At 45.7% G+C, this 19,433-nt stretch overlaps 1 protein-coding gene across 2 annotated transcripts in view; it reads right to left on the bottom strand.

Annotated features, from left to right (window-relative positions):
• camk2a (calcium/calmodulin-dependent protein kinase II alpha) overlaps nucleotides 1-19,433 on the bottom strand; it is a 51,505-nt gene that overhangs the window by 28,599 nt on the left and 3,473 nt on the right. For both annotated transcript variants that reach the window (XM_085471194.1, XM_085471195.1), the window contains exon 3: nucleotides 2,876-2,935. In XM_085471194.1, coding sequence (XP_085327320.1) covers nucleotides 2,876-2,935 — 60 coding nt within the window. The remainder of the gene's footprint in view (nucleotides 1-2,875; nucleotides 2,936-19,433) is intronic.

Genomic DNA, 19,433 nt, shown 5'->3' with positions numbered 1-19,433 from the left:
TACGTTTACCACAGACATCCATCTTTGCTGCCATCGTACGAGCTCAGGCTCCAGCGTGCTGATCGATTTCAGAACAACAACACTGGAGTCATGTGTTTAGTTGGGAGAGCTCTTCTGGGGTAAACAGAGTCACAGCCTCCACAAAGACGTGTTTGTCTGAGCCCAGCAGAAGTGAGCCAGTATCAGTGTGGAGGATCAGGATCATGGATTTCACGTCAGTCAAGCCAGAACATCTTACTATTCGTCACTGATTGAAGAAAATAAGAACAACCCCAGGTTTCTCTTCAGCTCTGTAGCCAGGCTGACAAACAGTCAGAGCTCTTTTGAGCCAACCATCCCTTTAACGCTAACTAGTAATGACTTCATGAACTTCTTCACAAATAACATTTTTATCATTAGAGAAAAAATTACCAGTAATCATCCCACAGATGTAACATTATCTACAGCTACTCTTAGTACCATTGATGTTAAGTTAGACTCTTTTTCTCCAATTGATCTTTCTGAGTTAACTTCAATAATTACTTCCTCCAAACCATCAACGTGTCTTTTAGACCCCATTCCTACAAAACTGCTCAAAGAAGTCCTGCCATTAATTAATGCTTCGATCTTAAATATGATAAACTATCTCTAATGATCGGCTATGTACCACAGGCCTTCAAGCTAGCTGTAGTTAAACCTTTACTCAAAAAGCATCTCTAGACCCAGCAGTCTTAGCTAATTATAGGCCAATCTCCAACCTTCCTTTATATCAAACATCCTTGAAAGAGTAGTTGTCAAACAGCTAACAGATCATCTGCAGAGGTTTATTTGAAGAGTTTCAGTCAGGTTTCAGAGCTCATCACAGCACAGAAACAGCTTTAGTGAAGGTTACAAATGATCTTCTTATGGCCTCTGACAGTGGACTCATCTCTGTGCTTGTCCTGCTAGACCTCAGTGCAGCGTTCGATACTGTCGACCATAATATCCTATTAGAGCGATTAGAACATGCTGTAGGTATTACAGGTACTGCGCTGCAGTGGTTTGTATCATATCTATCTAATAGACTCCAGTTTGTGCATGTAAATGGAGAGTCCTCTTCACACACTGAGGTTAATTATGGAGTTCCACAGGGTTCAGTGCTAGGACCAATTCTGTTTACATTATACATGCTTCCCTTAGGCAGCATCATTAGAAGACATAGCATACATTTACACTGCTATGCTGATGACACCCAGCTCTATCTGTCCATGAAGCCAGATAACACACACCAATGAGTTAAACTGCAGGAATGTCTTAAAGACATAAAGACCTGGATGGCCGCTAACTTTCTGCTTCTTAATTCAGATCAAACTGAGGTTATTGTACTCGGCCCTGAAAAGCCTAGAAATATGGTATCTAACCAGATTCTTACTCTGGATGGCATTACCTTGGCCTCCAGTAACACTGTGAGGAACCTTGGAGTCATGTTTGACCAGGACATGTCCTTCAACGCACATATTAAACAAATATGTAAGACTGCGTTCTTCCATTTGTGCAACATCTCTAAAGTTAGAAATATCCTGTCTCAGAGTGACGCTGAAAAACTAGTTCATGCATTTATTACTTCCAGGCTGGACGACTGTAATTCATTATTATCAGGATGAAATCTGCACGTTTACTGCTCGAGTTATTTTTATTTTACTTTTAGGCTGAATGTCCCCTCTGGGGTCCATGAACACTCAGACTTCTGCAGGTAATATTTCTGAGCTCATCATCGAATTTCATCACTTTATTTATCAAACACATTTAAATCCAGCAGAAGCAGACTGAAGTGCTGCGTCATTAAAGCACCAAAACACATTAAAAACTATTAAAAAACACATAACGAGAAAGTTAGGAAGCAAATAAAACAAGTTAAAGTAAGATGGCCGTGAACTGGACATGAGCAGGAAAAGACAACAGGCAGAGATGTAGAAACCTGTCCTGGAGGACGAGGCGGCTGTTCCTGAGGTCAGGATGAAGAAGCCGTCAGCTGTAATTTGGGGAGGCGGAGCTTTTCCACAACGCCATTACATTCAAAGGCTCACGAAACTCTCACAATCTATTCATACAAGATCTCTAACAGCCTCGAGGAAGACTCTCAGTCATTCAGAGGTAAGCGCGGCCTAAGCCCATCTCTGAGGGAACATCTGTCACCCTCTTAAAATGATTTCAGCCATTCCCCAACTCTGTGCATGGGACTCGTGGTTATTGATCAATGGCCATGACAATGTGCATATTCATGAGCTGACCTCCCAGCACATTGTTCCCTCAGTGGGCTGGTTTCAGTCATTATGCAAATGTCCTGTTTGTAAGATTGAAACCTGCAGTCAGCTGAGACTGAAGACGTCACCTGATGATGACGAAACGTTTCTCCCGCTGAAAACATCCAGATGAACAGAATCAACTTTTGGTGATTTGCTCACCTGGAGCACGAGCGTGCATCAAGACTCCTTTTTGCAGTTGTAAAAACTCACTTTTCATCGATTGTTTGTTTCTCACATCTGCATTTGCATTCTCACTTTAGCCCAAAGTAAGTCGATCATCGAACGGTCTGACGGGCTCTCACGTCAACCCTTCGATGCGATTCAAACCTGATTGTACAGAAGACAGTCCCTACGTTACTGACGAAGGCGGCTCTCAGTATCACAGTACTCGTACTGCGTGCTGTCTCCAGTACACGGTGCAGGTTTTCCTTCCAGCTGCTCAGAGATCAGCGTGTTGGAGGGAAACCTCTCCGCGTCCTCGTCTGTCGCCTCCACTCTGAGAACGACTGCTCTGTGATTTCACCGCCTTCATCACCCTCACCGTTAGCAGCCGAGGTACATACAGCAGTGTTAGTACATGCAGTACATGCAGTACATGCAGTATTACTCACCGATGTTGGGGTGTTTCAGTAGTCGACAGATTCGAGCTTCACGGTCCAACTTCTGATGATCTGACAACACAAACACAGAGATTACTGATCAGAGGCATCGATCGGGGATCTCCCTCCTGACCTTGTTATTGATCAGGAGAGTCAGCAATCAGACCTGTTGTCGGTTTTCACACTGTGACGTGATCGCAGGTGTTTCACAGACAACAGGAAATCAGTCCAATCAGAGCTCACGCTCATGAAGCATCAATGTGACGGTGATAGTTTCGTTATCTCTGATCTTCATCCCGGATAAACGCTCACTGAGGCGCTCAGAAACAGGAGAATCAGGCTTTTGCTGCCTGAGGTTTGATCTGAGCGTCAGTGTCACAGCGATGCAGAGATATCTGTGTGCACATCCAGACTCCACCGAGGCAGGAGCTGCTCACACACAGCTCTGCTGACAAAGAACGAGGTCGGTTTCAGGCCTGAGCGCCGTGAGGTGGGACCAAAGACACCTCTGCATCAGTGGGACTTTGTCTGGTAATGACAGATCAGGATGGTTTTAAGTCAAAGTTTTATTTTCCACTTTATTTCAATGCTTAAAACCTCCTCTGACCTCCTGAAAACTTCCTGTAAAGTCTGTCTGAGGCTCCAAAGGTGAGTCAGTGCAGTGTTGGGGCTTAAATCAGGCGTGTGGCTGCTGGGAATAATGGGAGAGCTGTTTGTTGCTCCTCATCTTTATCAACTGTGCGCAGCTTTGATGCTGGAAGCTTTTTGGTTTCTGCAGCAGACGCCTGCACACAGCCCAGCATTAGCCGGGTTCATATTAATGATGACGATGGAAATAAAGGTGACCCATCATGTGACCAATAACATGGTCACATGATGCTAATGATATATTTAGATATATTGTTGATATTATTAGATATATTGTTGATATTACAGTAATATATATATATATATATATATATATATATATATATATGTATTCAGGTTCAGGCCTATGCTGTTCTGCATAGGCCTGAACCCCCTCAGTGAGATCATTAACAAGACTGGCTACGGATACCGACTACAGAACGGAGCAGTTGTCAGCCACCTCCTGTACATGGATGACATCAAGCTGTATGCCAAGAGTGAACGAAACAGCGATTCACTGATCCACACTACCAGGCTATACAGCAATGACATTGGAATGTCGTTCGGACTGGAGAAGTGTAGTCGGATGGTAACAAAGAGAGGGAAGGTAGTCAGAACTGAGGGGATTGAACTACCAGAAGGCAACATTGCAGACATAGAGGACAGTTACAAGTACCTGGGGATCCCGCAGGCGAATGGGAACCATGAAGAGGCCGCTAGAAAAGCTGCAACCACCAAGTACCTGCAGAGGGTCAGGCAAGTCCTGAGGAGTCAGCTGAATGGTAAGAACAAGATCCGGGCCATCAACACGTACGCCCTGCCCGTGATCAGGTACCCTGCTGGGGTAATAGGCTGGCCAAAGGAGGAGATAGAAGCCACTGACATAAAGACAAGAAAGCTCCTTACCATGCATGGAGGGTTTCACCCCAAGTCCAGCACCCTGAGGCTGTACGCTAAGCGGAAGGAAGGGGGCCGGGGACTGGTGAGTGTCAGCACCACAGTCCAGGATGAGACAACAAACATCCAAGAATACATTGGGAAGATGGCCCCAACTGACCGAGTGCTCAGTGAATACCTCAGGCAGCAGAAACCCAAGAAAGAGGAGGGAGACGAGGAACCATCATGGAAGGACAGGCCCCTGCACGGCATGTACCACCGGCAGATAGAGGAGGTGGCTGATATCCAGAAATCCTACCAGTGGCTGGACAAAGCTGGACTGAAAGACAGCACAGAGGCACTAATCATGGCAGCACAACACCCAGCTCTGAGTACAAGATCCATAGAGGCTGGGGTCTATCACACCAGGCAAGACCCCAGGTGCAGGCTGTGTAAAGATGCCCCAGAGACAATCCAGCACATAACAGCAGGGTGCAAGATGCTAGCAGGCAAGGCATACATGGAACGCCATAACCAAGTGGCCGGCATAGTGTACAGGAACATCTGTGCCGAGTATAACCTGGAAGTCCCGAGGTCAAAATGGGAGATGCCCCCAAGGGTGGTGGAGAATGACCGAGCTAAGATCCTGTGGGACTTCCAGATACAGACGGACAAAATGGTGGTGGCTAACCAACCGGACATAGTGGTGGTAGACAAACAGAAGCAGACGGCCGTAGTGATCGATGTAGCGGTTCCCAATGACAGCAATATCAGGAAGAAGGAACATGAGAAGCTGGAGAAATACCAAGGGCTCAGAGAAGAGCTCGAGAAGATGTGGAGGGTGAAGGTAACGGTGGTCCCCGTGGTAATCGGAGCACTAGGTGCGGTGACTCCCAAGCTAGGCGAGTGGCTCCAGCAGATCCCGGGAACAACATCGGAGATCTCTGTCCAGAAGAGCACAGTCCTGGGAACAGCTAAGATACTGCGCAGGACCCTCAAGCTCCCAGGCCTCTGGTAGAGGACCCGAGCTTGAAGGATAAACCGCCCGCAGGGGCGTGCTGGGTGTTTATATATATATTAATATATATATAAATTCACTCCATGTTATTATTGTGTGTTTGAGGCTACAGTTTTTACATTCTTTAGTTTTTAAAGATGGCGCCGGTGTGCATGGCAGGCCGTCTTCGATTTCGACTGCGCCTCGGTGTAGTACTCCTTGTTGTTTTATCTTTGGTTTTATGTTCACTAGGCGACTGTGCGCTAATTACTTATGATAGAGACACGCTCCTGAATCTTCGGTTTTCCTATCCCCAACGACTGGACCCCTGCGGGACCTTGGGTGATGCTATCCCCTTGATGCCCGTTTCCCCCACCAGTGCGACCTACTTACCTTTTTACACTCTGCGTAGGAAACGCTTCAGGAAACGGGGTAGAAGGAGTGGTGCTCGCGTCTGCCTCAAGGCTTATCTTAGAGCCATGGCTACGGATTACCCTTCTACAAGCCGTGAGCTTTCACGTCTCGTCCACAATTCCAGGAGCCGCTCTGCGGCTAAACTGCTGAGTCATCGTTGGATTTGCCTTGCTGGCCTTCAAACTTACCCTCCTGGATAACGTCGCTCGGTCGCGGTGTCCAACATAACAACCTCAGCACTCTGCGACGTGCTACCGCTAATGACCTAGCTCCTCGGACTCGGATGGCTTTATTTAACGTCAGGTCTCTCTCGAATAAGGCTTTTCTTTTAAATGACTTTTTCCTCACCACGGGACTGGACGTTCTATTTCTGACGGAGACGTGGACTTCCCCGGGTGAGTTCATCCCCTTCTCCGAGCTTCTCCCTCCTGACTGTGCCTTTTTTAGCTCACCAAGGCTCACTAGCAGAGGTGGCGGCTTAGCCTCGGTTTTTAAAAGCAAATATGAAGCTCGGCTGCTATCCTCCCCCATCTACTCTAGCTTTGAAGCTCAGTTATTGGAGTTGACTGGCTCTCGGACTACTCTGTGTGTTGTGGTCTATCGTCCGCCTAAATACCACAAGATGTTTATTTCTGAATTTGCTGACTTTTTGGGATCCATTCTTTTTAAATATGGCTTTGTTATTATTTCTGGTGATTTTAATATACATGTCTGCTGTATGGATGACCAATTGGTCAAAGATTTTCTTGCATTGACTGACTCTTTCAATCTTACTCAGTGGGTGAATGAACCAACCCATGTTAAAGGCCATACTCTTGATTTGGTCTTTACATATGGTGTGGATATATGCATTAAGGATATTAGAAATACTGGTCTTTCCGACCACTCCCCGGTTATCTTCGATGTTGACCTAGGTAATACCGGATTACACCTTGAGGCTCCTCTTTGCCCTATGCGTACTGTTAATGCTGATACTGTGGTGAATTTCTCTGCTTCTTTTGTGTATTCTGCATCTATTACGTCAGATTGTCTTACCCCTTACATGGTTGAGAATTTTGCCAATACCCTGTTAACTACATGTTCCTCCATCCTCGACATTGTTGCACCTGTTAAAATGAAGCGCCCCAGAACTTACTCACAATGCTGGTTAAGTGACTCTGTTCGCGCTCTACGACGTGCGTGTCGACGGGATGAGAGAAGGTGGAGGAAAGATAAACTCCAGGCATCTTACGACATCCTACGTACTAGTCGCTTGAAGTTTCAAACTGCTGCCAAAATGGCTAAAGCAGCTTTTCTTTCAAAAATTATCTCTACCAATGGTAACAATCCTCGAATTTTATTTAAAATTTTTAACTCTGTGGTCAACCCCTGCCCCACTATGCTGCTGCCGTGCTCCCCGGTTCTTTGCGAACAATTTTTAAATTATTTTTTAGATAAAGTCTCATCTCTTAAATCTGCTCTTCCTTTAATGACAGGCCCTGCGTTTACCCCTGACTGTTCCTCTTCCTTCTATCAGTTTGAACCCGTTTCACTCCCTACTCTTAAGCGTCTAGTTGAACAACTGAACAATACTAATCTCGTATATGATGTTCTTCCATCTCGTATAGTTAAGGACTGTTTTAGTGCAATTGGACCTAGTATATTGTCCCTTTTGAACTCTTCTTTGCTCTCTGGTTGCGTACCATCAGCCTTTAAACATGCTATAATTCAGCCTGTTCTTAAAAAAAGGAACCTCGATTATAATGATTATGCGAACTATAGGCCGATTTCCAAGCTTCCGTTCTTGGCCAAAATTCTTGAGAAGATAGTTTTGCTTCAACTCCAGGCCTACCTGGATGAGAATAGCATTAATGATAAATTCCAATCGGCCTTCAAACCACATCATAGCACTGAGTCAGCGCTGCTCCGAGTTCTTAATGACCTTCTACTAATGGCTGATAATGGGCGCTCCTCGGTCCTAGTGCTATTGGATTTATCGTCGGCTTTCGATATGGTTGATCATAAAATCTTATTGGCGAGACTTGAGCACACTGTAGGCATCAAGGGTGTTGCCTTGGATTGGTTTAAATCATACTTCTCCAATCGGCTCTCCTCAGTTCACTTGGCCACTTCCTCTTCCTTCGCTGTACCTGTCTGTTGTGGTGTCCCTCAGGGATCTGTGTTAGGCCCTACTCTGTTCTCATTGTACATGCTTCCATTAAGCGCTATCTTTGAGAAATATCACATCGCTTTTCATTATTATGCTGATGACATTCAGATCTACTTTGAGTTAAATGATGACCTAGCTTTGTCCTTGAATAGTTTTCGAGAGTGCATGTGTGAGGTCAGGCAATGGCTCCTGGCAAATACTCTTATCCTTAATGATAAGAAAACTGAAATTGTGGTCTTTGGCAGTGACGTCCTTCGTGCCAAACTTCGTGATGCTTTTGGTTTTCTCACTAGCTCCTTTTCCGACACTGTTAGGAATTTGGGCGTGTTACTTGACAGCTCTTTTAAACTTGATAAACAAGTGTCTGCTGTCGTTAGATCCAGTTTTTACCAACTCCGCCTTATTTCTAAGGCCAGGCAGTATATCCCGCATAAAGACCTGGAAAAACTCATCCATGCCTTTGTAACTTCGAGGCTGGATTACTGCAATTCACTCTATTTTGGTCTCCACTCTGCCCTCCTCCATAGATTACAGACAGTCCAAAATGCTGCTGCACGCATTCTAACCAAAACTAAGAAGTTTGCCCACATTACTCCCGTCCTAGCTGATTTGCACTGGTTGCCTGTGAAATACCGTATCCAATTTAAAATTCTGCTGTTTACTTTTAAAATCACCAATAACACAGCACCGAGCTATCTTAAGGAACTCTTAAGCTTATATGTTCCTGCTAGGGCTTTAAGGTCATCCTCACAGTTACTGTTGGTGCAGCCTAGATCTCGGCTGAAGTCTAGAGGTGATCGAGCGTTTGCCCTGGCCGCACCAGAGTTGTGGAACAACCTTCCGATTGGCATCCGGGCGTCTGACTCTATTCAATCTTTTAAATCACGGCTTAAAACGTATTTGTTTAATCTTGCTTTTTCTACCGGTTAAATGCTGGCCTTGTCTGCAGTGATTTATTTTACTAATTTTCCTATCATGCTTTTTATTTGCGCCGTGTATGTCTTATCTCCATTGTGTGTTGATGGCATAGTTATATTGTGCTATAGTTATATTTTTTCTATTGGTGGCTTTTTCCTGTGAACATAATTCTACACTTTTATTTTTATGACTGATTATACTTGTGTTAATTTGTTCTATGTTAAGCACTTTGGCATGCCGTTGGTTTTTAAATGTGCTCTATAAATAAAGATTGTTGTTGTTGTTGTTAATTACAGTTTTTCTAACTTCAGAAGATGAAAAAATCTTGAACCATCACAAATGTGACCTTTTATGTTATTAAACACTGAAACGAGTCAAACACAGGTTTAAAGCTGTAGCTCAGGTGGCAGAGCAGGTCAGCCACTAATCAGAAGGTCGGTGGTTCGATCCCAGGCTGCCTCCTGGCTGCATGCCAAATATCCTTGGGCAAGATACTAACCCCATGTTTGCCTACTGGTGGTGGTCAGAGGGCCCGGTGGCGCCAGTGTCCGGCAGCCTCGCCTCTGTCAGTGCGCCCCAGGGTGGCTGTGGCTGCAATGTAGCTGCCATCACCAGTGTGTGAATGTGTGTGTGAATGGGTGAATGACTGAATGTAGTGTAAAGCGCTTTGGGGTCCTATGGACTAGAAAAGCGCTATACAAATGCAGACCATTTACCATTTAAAACTGCTTTCAAAGCTGTTCACAGAGTGAGAGGAGATGTTACACCACCTGCTGTAGAACTACACCTGTGCAGAAGCTCAAAGGTGGTTTTGAACATCTAAAGTGAACAAACGAATATTAACTCAGTGTCAAACATGCAGCACAGGGGCCAGAACCAGATCACCAGAGGGTCCAGCTCTGGGCCCTGTTTCAGGAAGCCGGTTTAGTGGAAAAACTGAGTAAGTATACCCTGAGTTAACGAAAACTCTGGGTTTTCGGTTTCACAAAGCGAGTTCAGCTGCAGCCTGAGTGAGTCACTATGACGACACACGCCGTGAAGCTAACCTGCCCCCTAGCAGGTTTACTTCAACTAACCCTGACTGTCTCCGCCTCTTTGTCGGAAACCTGACAGTAGGAAGTGTCAGACATGGCGTGCTCCTTCCTTGAAGAGCCAGTAGATCGTGAAGCCCAAATTCTCCGCAGAGCTCTCCGCCGGGAGAGAGTGATCAGAGCGCGTTTGGACATTTTATCATTTCCTGATGATTTCCTGTGTGAACGTTACTGTTTTTCAGCACAATCTATAATTTATTTGGATAACATCCTCAGGCCATATATTACGCATGCGACACATCGCGGACATGCTCTCAGTTCATTACATATTATTTGTATTGCACTTTGGTTTCTTGCAAACGGGAGCTTTCTGTATAATATTGGTGACGCTGAGCACGTTTCCAAGGCTACCGTCTGTCGGGCAGTCAGGACTGTTACAGTTGCACTGAAACGTCTCCTGTACTCGTCTGTGGTGTTCCCCGGTCATAGACCCACAAGATTCATCAAAGAGGGATGCCACAAAATTGCAGGTATCAGGATGAACAAAACTTAATGTATGATGTGGTGATACTTGGACTACTACTTAAATTTTACATTTATTTTCAGGGTTCCCAGGCGTGATTGGCTGTACAGATGGCACTCACATTCCAATCATTGCTCCTTCAGTAAATGAAGGAGACTATGTGAACAGGAAGTCTTTCCACAGCATTAATGTACAGGTACATAGTTCCCTGTAGCATTTCAAACTAACAAATTATTTCATTATAGTAATGGATGCTAATTTGTGTTCTCTGCACTGTGAAGATCATATGTGATGCTGCCAACATTATCACAAATGTGGAAGCCAAGTGGCCAGGCTCTGTCCATGACTCACAAATATTCCGTGAATGTACACTGAGCACAAAATTTGGACATGGTGAGTTGAAAATACTTTAAAATATATAAAGACCAATTGCTTCAGGGACATTTGAACTGAAGTGTACCCTTCTGTCTTAGGAGAGTTCACTGGCTACTTGCTTGGTGATAGGGGGTATCCATGTTTACCCTATTTGCTTACCCCTTACCCTGACCCTGAACCGGGCCCACAGCAGCGATATAATCTGGCTAATTGCAGGACAAGAGCCAGAATTGAAATGACTATCGGAATGCTTAAGGCCCGGTTCCAGTGCCTGCAAAGACTCAGGGTCACCCCAGAAAGGGCATGTGACATTATTGTGGCATGTGTGATTCTTCACAACATTGCCACAATTAGAGGAGAACACTGTCCTTCTGAACCAAACATCAGCAGTGATCCAAACCATGAACATCCTGACCCTCCCACGGACATACAAGATGGAAGCGCAGTCAGAGACACCATATGTCACAATCATTTCTTTTGACCCATCACCTCAACATGTTGAAAGAAGAATAAACAGATTTTTTGTTCAACTGGCTTTATTGGTCGCCTGTGTTTCCTGTACACAAAGTATTAAAAGATGTAAACCTCATAAAGTGTCTCTGTTGCTTCCTCCTCTGTAACAGCTGTCAATGTTTCTTCATTATTTTCCTGTAGTAAAGAAATAAACAACATTGCTGTTCTACTGTAAACTCATATAATCTGTGGAGTATTACTCACAACTGCATGTTGGTCTGGCTCAACAGGAGGCTGCACCAGATGCAGTACACCATCACCATCAACTGATAGAATATGAGGTTTATACAGGTCACTTATAACTTACAAGGGACCAAATGGCAATTAACAAACATACCAAGCACCTTACACTTCATTGTCATTATGCTCTCAAAGACAACCAAGACTGAGGGAAGGCAAGATCAGTAGGAAAATAACTTCACTACAAAATAATCCATTATGGTAAAGAGTTTATCAAATGAATGAGCAGCACTGCAAAGGTGACTGTGAAGAAAGGATGTATGCACATCATGTATTATTTTGGATTTACCCCCTATGTAGGCACTTGTGTCTTGCGGGGTTATTGACTCAGAGGATGTCCCCGCAGAGATGCCTTCGGCCACAGGGCGCCCACTGTTTTGGCTGAGGGCCAACTGCTCAGCCTCTGTGAGTGGTGGTGGTGGAGGACCCCCACCTGTTTTTCGGGCCTCCGCTTTTTTTCTGTTGGCTATAACGGGCCACATTTGAGCATACAGAGTAAGCAAATATGTACTTGTAATGTGCTCAGATAATTTCAATAAGTGCTTACAGAAAGAAAATTAATGTAGCCTCTAACTGCAATTGATTTACATGGGACAAACAGACCAAGCACTATGGCTCATAATACAATTACACCTTACCTGTTTGGACTATATTTTTATATTTCATTTTTACTTGCTGCCAGGCACGTTTGGGGCCTGTTGGGTTGCACCTGCGCTCACATCACATCACAAAATAAAATGTATAAAATAACAAATAAAATAACATATGATAAAATAACGTGTTAAATGGGTGGAAATCCCTCGATCAATGTTTATATTAACACTCACGCATTGACTCTGTCGGCTATGTTTTGCCATGCATGCTTTTGCAGCTGTCGCTGTGTTACTTTTTTCCGCGGAATTTGCATGTTATCGGCATATGCTGCCATCAGAATTTCGGCCTCAAGCGCTGTGAAATACATTGACCGCGCCTTCTTTCCCTCCGTCTCCATGGTGACTCGCTTAATCTGTGCTCCGCTTATCAGGGCTTCATGTATCCTCGTCCGCGCGCTTCACTTGGGGTTAAAGCAACTCCGCGTTGACTGAACTAATTGTTATCAGCCTTTCTGAAACCGAATATTCCGAGTTGGACAGTTCGGGGTTACTCAACCGTGAGTGTCGTTTTTCACTCTGAGTTTTCCAAACCGGCTTCCTGAAACAGGGCCCAGGTCTTTGTGAGGTCATGAAGTTCTCCAGGTTTCAGTAAACAGCTGTTTGCTTTGTTGTCATGGCGGCATGATGACACAGGAGCGAACATAGAAAACTAAGCGTATTAGTAGATGTAGCAAAACATTTAAAACAGCAGTTTGGGTCCGAAAAGGCAAAAACAGGTGAAAGTTTGTGTGTTTGAGCTGTGAGGCTCAGCGTCCCAGCAGGCTGAAGGGATGCAGAAGAACTGAGCTCACTGAGGTCGGCTCAGGCGGTTCGGGCTCATCGATCAACTAAGAAGAACAATAACTGTGTTAGAAATCACATCCTGCTGGGATACAGACCCTTCACTCGTCGTGAGCTCACTGGTCTGAACCAATCATGATCCTGTGTGACCCATGAACTGACGGTTTCCCTCCAGGTGGTCCACGCCCACAGGTGAGGACCAACAAACTGCACCGTGGATCTTCACTGTCACTGAGTCCACGCCTCGTGTAGGGCTGTTCGATATAACGATATATATCGGACGACGATATAAAAACGTCTATCGTTTCCTATCACGCTGTCATATGTTTCGTGGTGTTGCAAAATAAACTGTTTACAGCAATATTTTTCATGGTTCTGAGGTCACTGTAGATATTATTCATTTATTAAAGTTCTTTCTTTCTCTTATATTTGATATAACCACATTACGGACGGACAAGCGCCTGTTTTTATGCGTTGTCGTTAGCAACAACGATGGTAACAGCATCGCGTGGCTCCGCTGTCCGCTTGTTTGTTTTCCACGTAAACCTTTCACAATAAAGCTCAAGATCCTCTTGAGACTTTATAAAATAAACTTAATCACGGGAATGCAGAGAGTTTAGGGATGAGAAGCAAAAAAGAGCCGTCAGGTGCTGAGAAAGAAACCCTAGACTCAAACTTTGAAAGAAACGGCGGCCGTTACATGTCTAAAAATGTATCGTTTCATGCATCGTTAAAACACTCGACTCCAGGTAAACGACGCCCAGCTGCAAACACGTCACGCAAGTCGAGCTGCCCGAGATTCACAGAATTTACAGAAAATGTTGCACTTTTGTGATTTATATCGTTGTCAGGACGATAGATGTCTTATATCGGGATATGAGATTGTGGTCATATCGCACAGCCCTAGCCCCGTGTGCACCATCGAGGTTTATTTGCAGCTCTCGAGCTACAAACGTGACATCAGGAGGTTAGTTTGAGCTGCTGTTGGTTTGGAATCAATTAAAGTTTCTCCTTCTGTGTTTTTCCTGCAGCTGAGTGCATCAAGTGGACATTAAAGGCCATTTAAAAACCACCAGAAACTCATTTAGTGCGAGCAGCGAGAGAAGCAGCTGGTTCCCTTCCAGTAACTCTTTAATTAGATAATAATGTGCTGGGTGGAAGCCATTAGCCGTGGCGCCGCGATGATCACACGAGAAATTATCCGGCATAAATGGAGTATTGATTGTTTGGGACTCTGAAGTCAGCTTCAGCTCCCGTGAAACTCACTGTGACCTCCCCAGGCGGTTCAGCCCACCGGCGACTGATCCCGACTCGGCGCGGCTGAACCAACAGAAGCAGCGCGGCGAGCCCACGAGTGTCCGGCAGCCAACACGAGGCCGCCGAGGAAGGCGTCCAACCGAGCAGCAGCTCTGAAGCTCCAAAGACTGGCAGCATGACAGGCACACACACACACACACACAGACACACACAGACACACACAGACACACACACACACACACACACACAGACACACACACACACACAGACACACACACACACACAGACACACACACAGACATACACACACACACACACACACACACAGACACACAGACACACACAGACACACACACAGACATACACACACACACACACACACACACACACAGACACACAGACACACACACACACACACACAGACACACACACACACACACAGACACACACACAGACATACACACACACACACACACACACACAGACACACAGACACACACACACACACACACAGACACACACACACACATACACACACACACACACACACACACACACACACACACACACAGACACACACACACACACAGACACACACACAGACATACACACACACACACACACACACACAGACACACAGACACACACAGACACACACACAGACACACACACACACACAGACACACACACAGACATACACACACACACACACACACACACAGACACACAGACACACACACACACACACACAGACACACACACACACACACACACACACACACACACACACACAGACACACACACACACACACACACACACACACACACACACCAGAGCGAGCACCACCAGGAATCCCCCAATCAAAGCATCCTGCAGAGCTGAACGTCGCACTTCCTGTCAGAGACATCAGCAAACTTCAGAGAAAGAAATAGCAAACAAACTCACACACACACACACAGACACACACACACACACACACACACACACACACACACACACACACACACACACACAGCTCTGCTTTGACTGTGCTGGGATCAGGCGGTGCTTGACTCACAGTCTGATGATCAAACGTGTTCATACAGAATCAAACGCAGTTTCTTCTTCTGCTGTTTTTATTCTTTATATTCTCTGACTCAGACCCAGCTCCACCCTGAGCTCAGCATCGCCGCACCCTGAGCTCAGCAGTCAGGCGTTCCTGAGTGAGACCGTTTCCTGTGGGGTGAGTGATCGATGTCCGCTCATTAGCCGCTCACTGTGGGACATAACCGTGGATCTACTCGCTCTGTCACAGCATCATGTGGCATCATCTGGTGACATCATCCACAGCACAGTGACATCATCTGGTGACATCATCCACAGCACAGTGACATCGTCACAGCACAGTGACTGATTGGATTGGATGGAAACATGCAGCCACCCTAAGAACCAATCACAGCAACAGAGCAACCACAGAGAGTAGTGACAGGAAGTAGGAGGGGCCTGTTATGAAATTTTCTCAACTTACTCCCAGCCGGTCACAGCAGATGGCCCCGCCCCTCCCTGAGCCTGGCTCTGCTGGAGGTTTCTTCCTGTTAAAAGGGAGTTTTTTGTTGTGCTGGCTCACAGCGGCTCATACGACGTTTTGTGTATTATTGTCGATCTTTACAACACGTGGAGGCGACTGTCGCTGTGCTGCTATATAAACATCACTGAACTGAGCTGAATAGTAACATTTTAACAAGATAGCAACATTTTCTGAGGTCACACGCGTGTCCGCCGCAGCGTCATGAAAGCATCATGGCTGTGACAGCATGACAGGAAGTCAACATTCAGCCCGCTGCTCTTTGTCGATTTTAGAGAGAAAATAGTTCCTCCATGAAACTGAAGAGTGATGGGGTCATCTTTCTCTTTGACCCCTAGCTGGTGTTGGGTGTGCATCGATTCCTGAGCCCATACGCTGCTGTGGGTGCCAATGGTTGTCGAATTTCCTTCACAACTCGTTGCCATGCATGGCGATCGTTGGCGATTGTCCTGGCCTCGTCGAGATTTATTCTGCCCCTGATGTCATCTTTGACCTGTTTTAGCCATGTTTTCTTTGGTGCCGTTCTGTGGATTCTCCACTGGGTGGGTTGTTTACGCCAGAGGAGTTGATGTGGTAGTCTGCTCGCATCCATTTGACACACATGGCCAAACCATCGCAATCAGCGTTTCTGAATTCGCCCCTCAATTGGCGGTTGGTTGCCGCATCGCTATCAGATGTCCTCGTTTCGAAGGCGGTCTCGAAGTGACACTTGTAATATCTGTCGAAGGCAGCGCATCTGGAAAACGTCGAGTTTGTTGAGGTCCGCTTTGAGCACCGTTTCAGATCCATAGAGCAATATCGGGAGGATCAGCGTCCGGAAAAGGCGGATTTTGGTCGAGATGGAAATATTTTTTGCTTCCACAAGCACCAATTTAGAGAAGCAAATGCTGCAGTTGCGTGACCTATTCGACTGTGGATCTCTGCCGTGGAACCAACCTTGCTTTGCTCGATCAGTGAGTCCAGGTATTTGAACTGCTGGACTTGCTCTATTTGGATACCGTTGAGGTAGACGTTGGCAGGCGACCCATCTGTTGTCATCTTGTCAGCGTTTATCTTGAAGCCATATGACTCGGCGGCGCGTGTGAGCTTGTATAGAGCGTCCGTGGCTTCGGCGTCATCCTCGGCCAGCACACTGCTGTCATCTGCAAACACGAGATCCGTCACGGTGCCATTTTCATCAAATCCGCGTCTGCCCCTGAAGACTTTCCTCATGATGGCGTCGACTACGATGTTGAAGAGCAGCAGTGAGGATGGTCTGAGTGCTGCACGGGTTCAGGTGGACGTTACAAGGATGGACGCTGTGACAGCAGCTCTGAGCGGTAGCTCCGCCTCTGTGGGAGGAGACGGCGGCGATGTGCAGGAGACTCCACCTCAGAGATGAGACAGCTTGTTTAATGAAATCATCTTCATCATCATGAGTGATTGTTAGAGCCAACAGTGTGGTTTTCAGAATCTTTACAATTTTATTTTATAGGGTTTTAATTTTTAAATATATTTTTTGCTGTTTGTATTTAAAACAACTAATCTATTTTTAAACAATCCTTTTGTGTTTATTTTCTGATTTCTTTTCTCTTTTTTAAGATCTTACTTTTATTTATCCTGAAACTATTTTGTCTGATTTATTTTTAATAATTATTTTATTTCATTATTTTATTCTTGTTTATATAATTTCTGATCTGTATTGTTGGAGGATCTTTACCATAAAAGTGAACCGACACCTGAATGTTTAAAATGTATTTGTGTTTACTTTTTATTATTGTTATTTTTCAGTGAGTAATTATTTTGCATCCATATGTATTAAATTCTATTATATGTATATATGTGTATGTGCTGGTTTGACTGGTTTGACTGGTTTGAGGTCTGTGCACGCGTCATTAATAACTCCTGTGGTCACTCAGCTGTGACGACTCTGACCTCAGGTGACCTCTGTTCAGCATGCAGTACGAGTAAAGTTTGATTGACTCACAGCCTACATTAATGTCATGTTTCCTGTTGCAGGTTTGAGGTGACAGTGATGCGAGCGAATGACGGCGGTGTGACGATGGCGTGCTGCTGGTTTGAAATTAAAGAGATCTGATTGGACGTTTCCGCCCAGCAAGTGAGCGAACACCTGCAGAGACACCCATTATGTAACCGCGGCGACGCTTCAGCAGCAGTTTGTCCTGCAGAGTCAACTGAAGGAAAGAGATGGAGAGATGAACACACACACTTCTTTGTCAACTTTGCAGGGTGTTGCTAAGCAACCGAAGGAAATCTGAAACCAGAATAGCGATGTGAAAAAAATCAACAGAATGTAGAGAAAGATGCAGCTTCGCTGTTTCTCTCAGCTTTGCCGTCATGTTGGAACGTGTGGGAGACGAGGGGGAGGAGGGGGAGGAAGGTTTCCATCCAAAGCACAACCAAGCACGCTAACAGGAAGTTAGCGAGAAAACCAAATGAGCGCCGTGGTTTTATGAACGCATAACTTTACATGATGCTGATGTCATTAAACACACCTGTCTGAGCTCCCGCACGCTAACACGCTCATGTGACCAAGATCCAGACGCACAGGTCATGTGATTTAGGTATGCAAAGTGGGAGGGGCTTAAAAGCAATCAATACCAGCTCGCCATGAGGAGACGCTCAATGTTTGCTTCAGACAAATAATCACAAGCACAACAGTCACAACAACGAAGGTTTCACACAGACCGAGCTCGTCCACAAGACGCCACACCTGGATCACACACAGCTGGATCACACACAGCTGGATCACACACAGCTGGATCACACACAGCTGGATCACACAGCTGGATCACACACAGCTGGGTCACACACAGCTGGATCACACACACCTGTAGTCTGTGGCTCAGGCGTTTGATATGTTAGAGACATGGTCTGTGACTTCCTGCTAAAATCTAAAACTACAAGCTCTCCTAAACCTACTGGGCTTCAACCAGGAAGTGACATCATCATCCTTCATCACACCCCAACCTCCTAATATGTGTCTGTGCACGACACTGAGCATGTGTGACATGGACACAACGGCCAACTTGTGAAGTTGTAGTCGTGTGTTAGCTCATGAGCTAGCAGTGTGTGATGTCTGGTCAGCAGAGGCCAAGTTTGGGCCTCACGTTGGTTTTAAACCTGAGGTGAAGCTCGACATCACAGGAAGTTAATAATAATGTAAAAAACATTTTAAACTTTAGCCGCACAACGACTTTACTGCTTCAGAGGGTCTTTGGTTGCGGTGGAGGCTGGGTGGAGGTGTCGCTACATATGTATGCACGGCTGCTCGTTACACTGAAGGCAGCTTTACTGACAGCTGATTTCTGTCATGATGAAAAAGAACAAGGTGACGATGGTAAATGGCCTGTATTTGTACAGCGCTTTACACAACATTCAGTCATTCACACACTGGTGATGGCAGCTACATCGTAGCCACCGCTGCACTGACAGAGGCGAGGCTGCCGGACACTGGCGCCACCGGGCCCTCTGACCACCACCAGTAGGAAAACATGGGGTTAGTATCTTGCCCAAGGATATTTGGCATGCAGGCAAATATCGAACCACCGACCTTCTGATTAGTGGCTGACCTGCTCTGCCACCTGAGCTACAGCCAGCCACGATGCAGGTGATGCAGGTGATGTAGCATGTTCACTCCTCCTCCTCTGAC

The sequence above is a fragment of the Copadichromis virginalis genome, linkage group LG10 (assembly GCF_057382275.1).
Source record: "Copadichromis virginalis isolate Kocher_CV1m ecotype Utaka linkage group LG10, C_Virginalis_male_GT1.1, whole genome shotgun sequence".
NCBI lineage: Eukaryota > Metazoa > Chordata > Actinopteri > Cichliformes > Cichlidae > Copadichromis > Copadichromis virginalis.
Note: the sequence above shows the minus strand (reverse complement) of the source record. Positions and strands in the feature narration are given on the sequence as shown.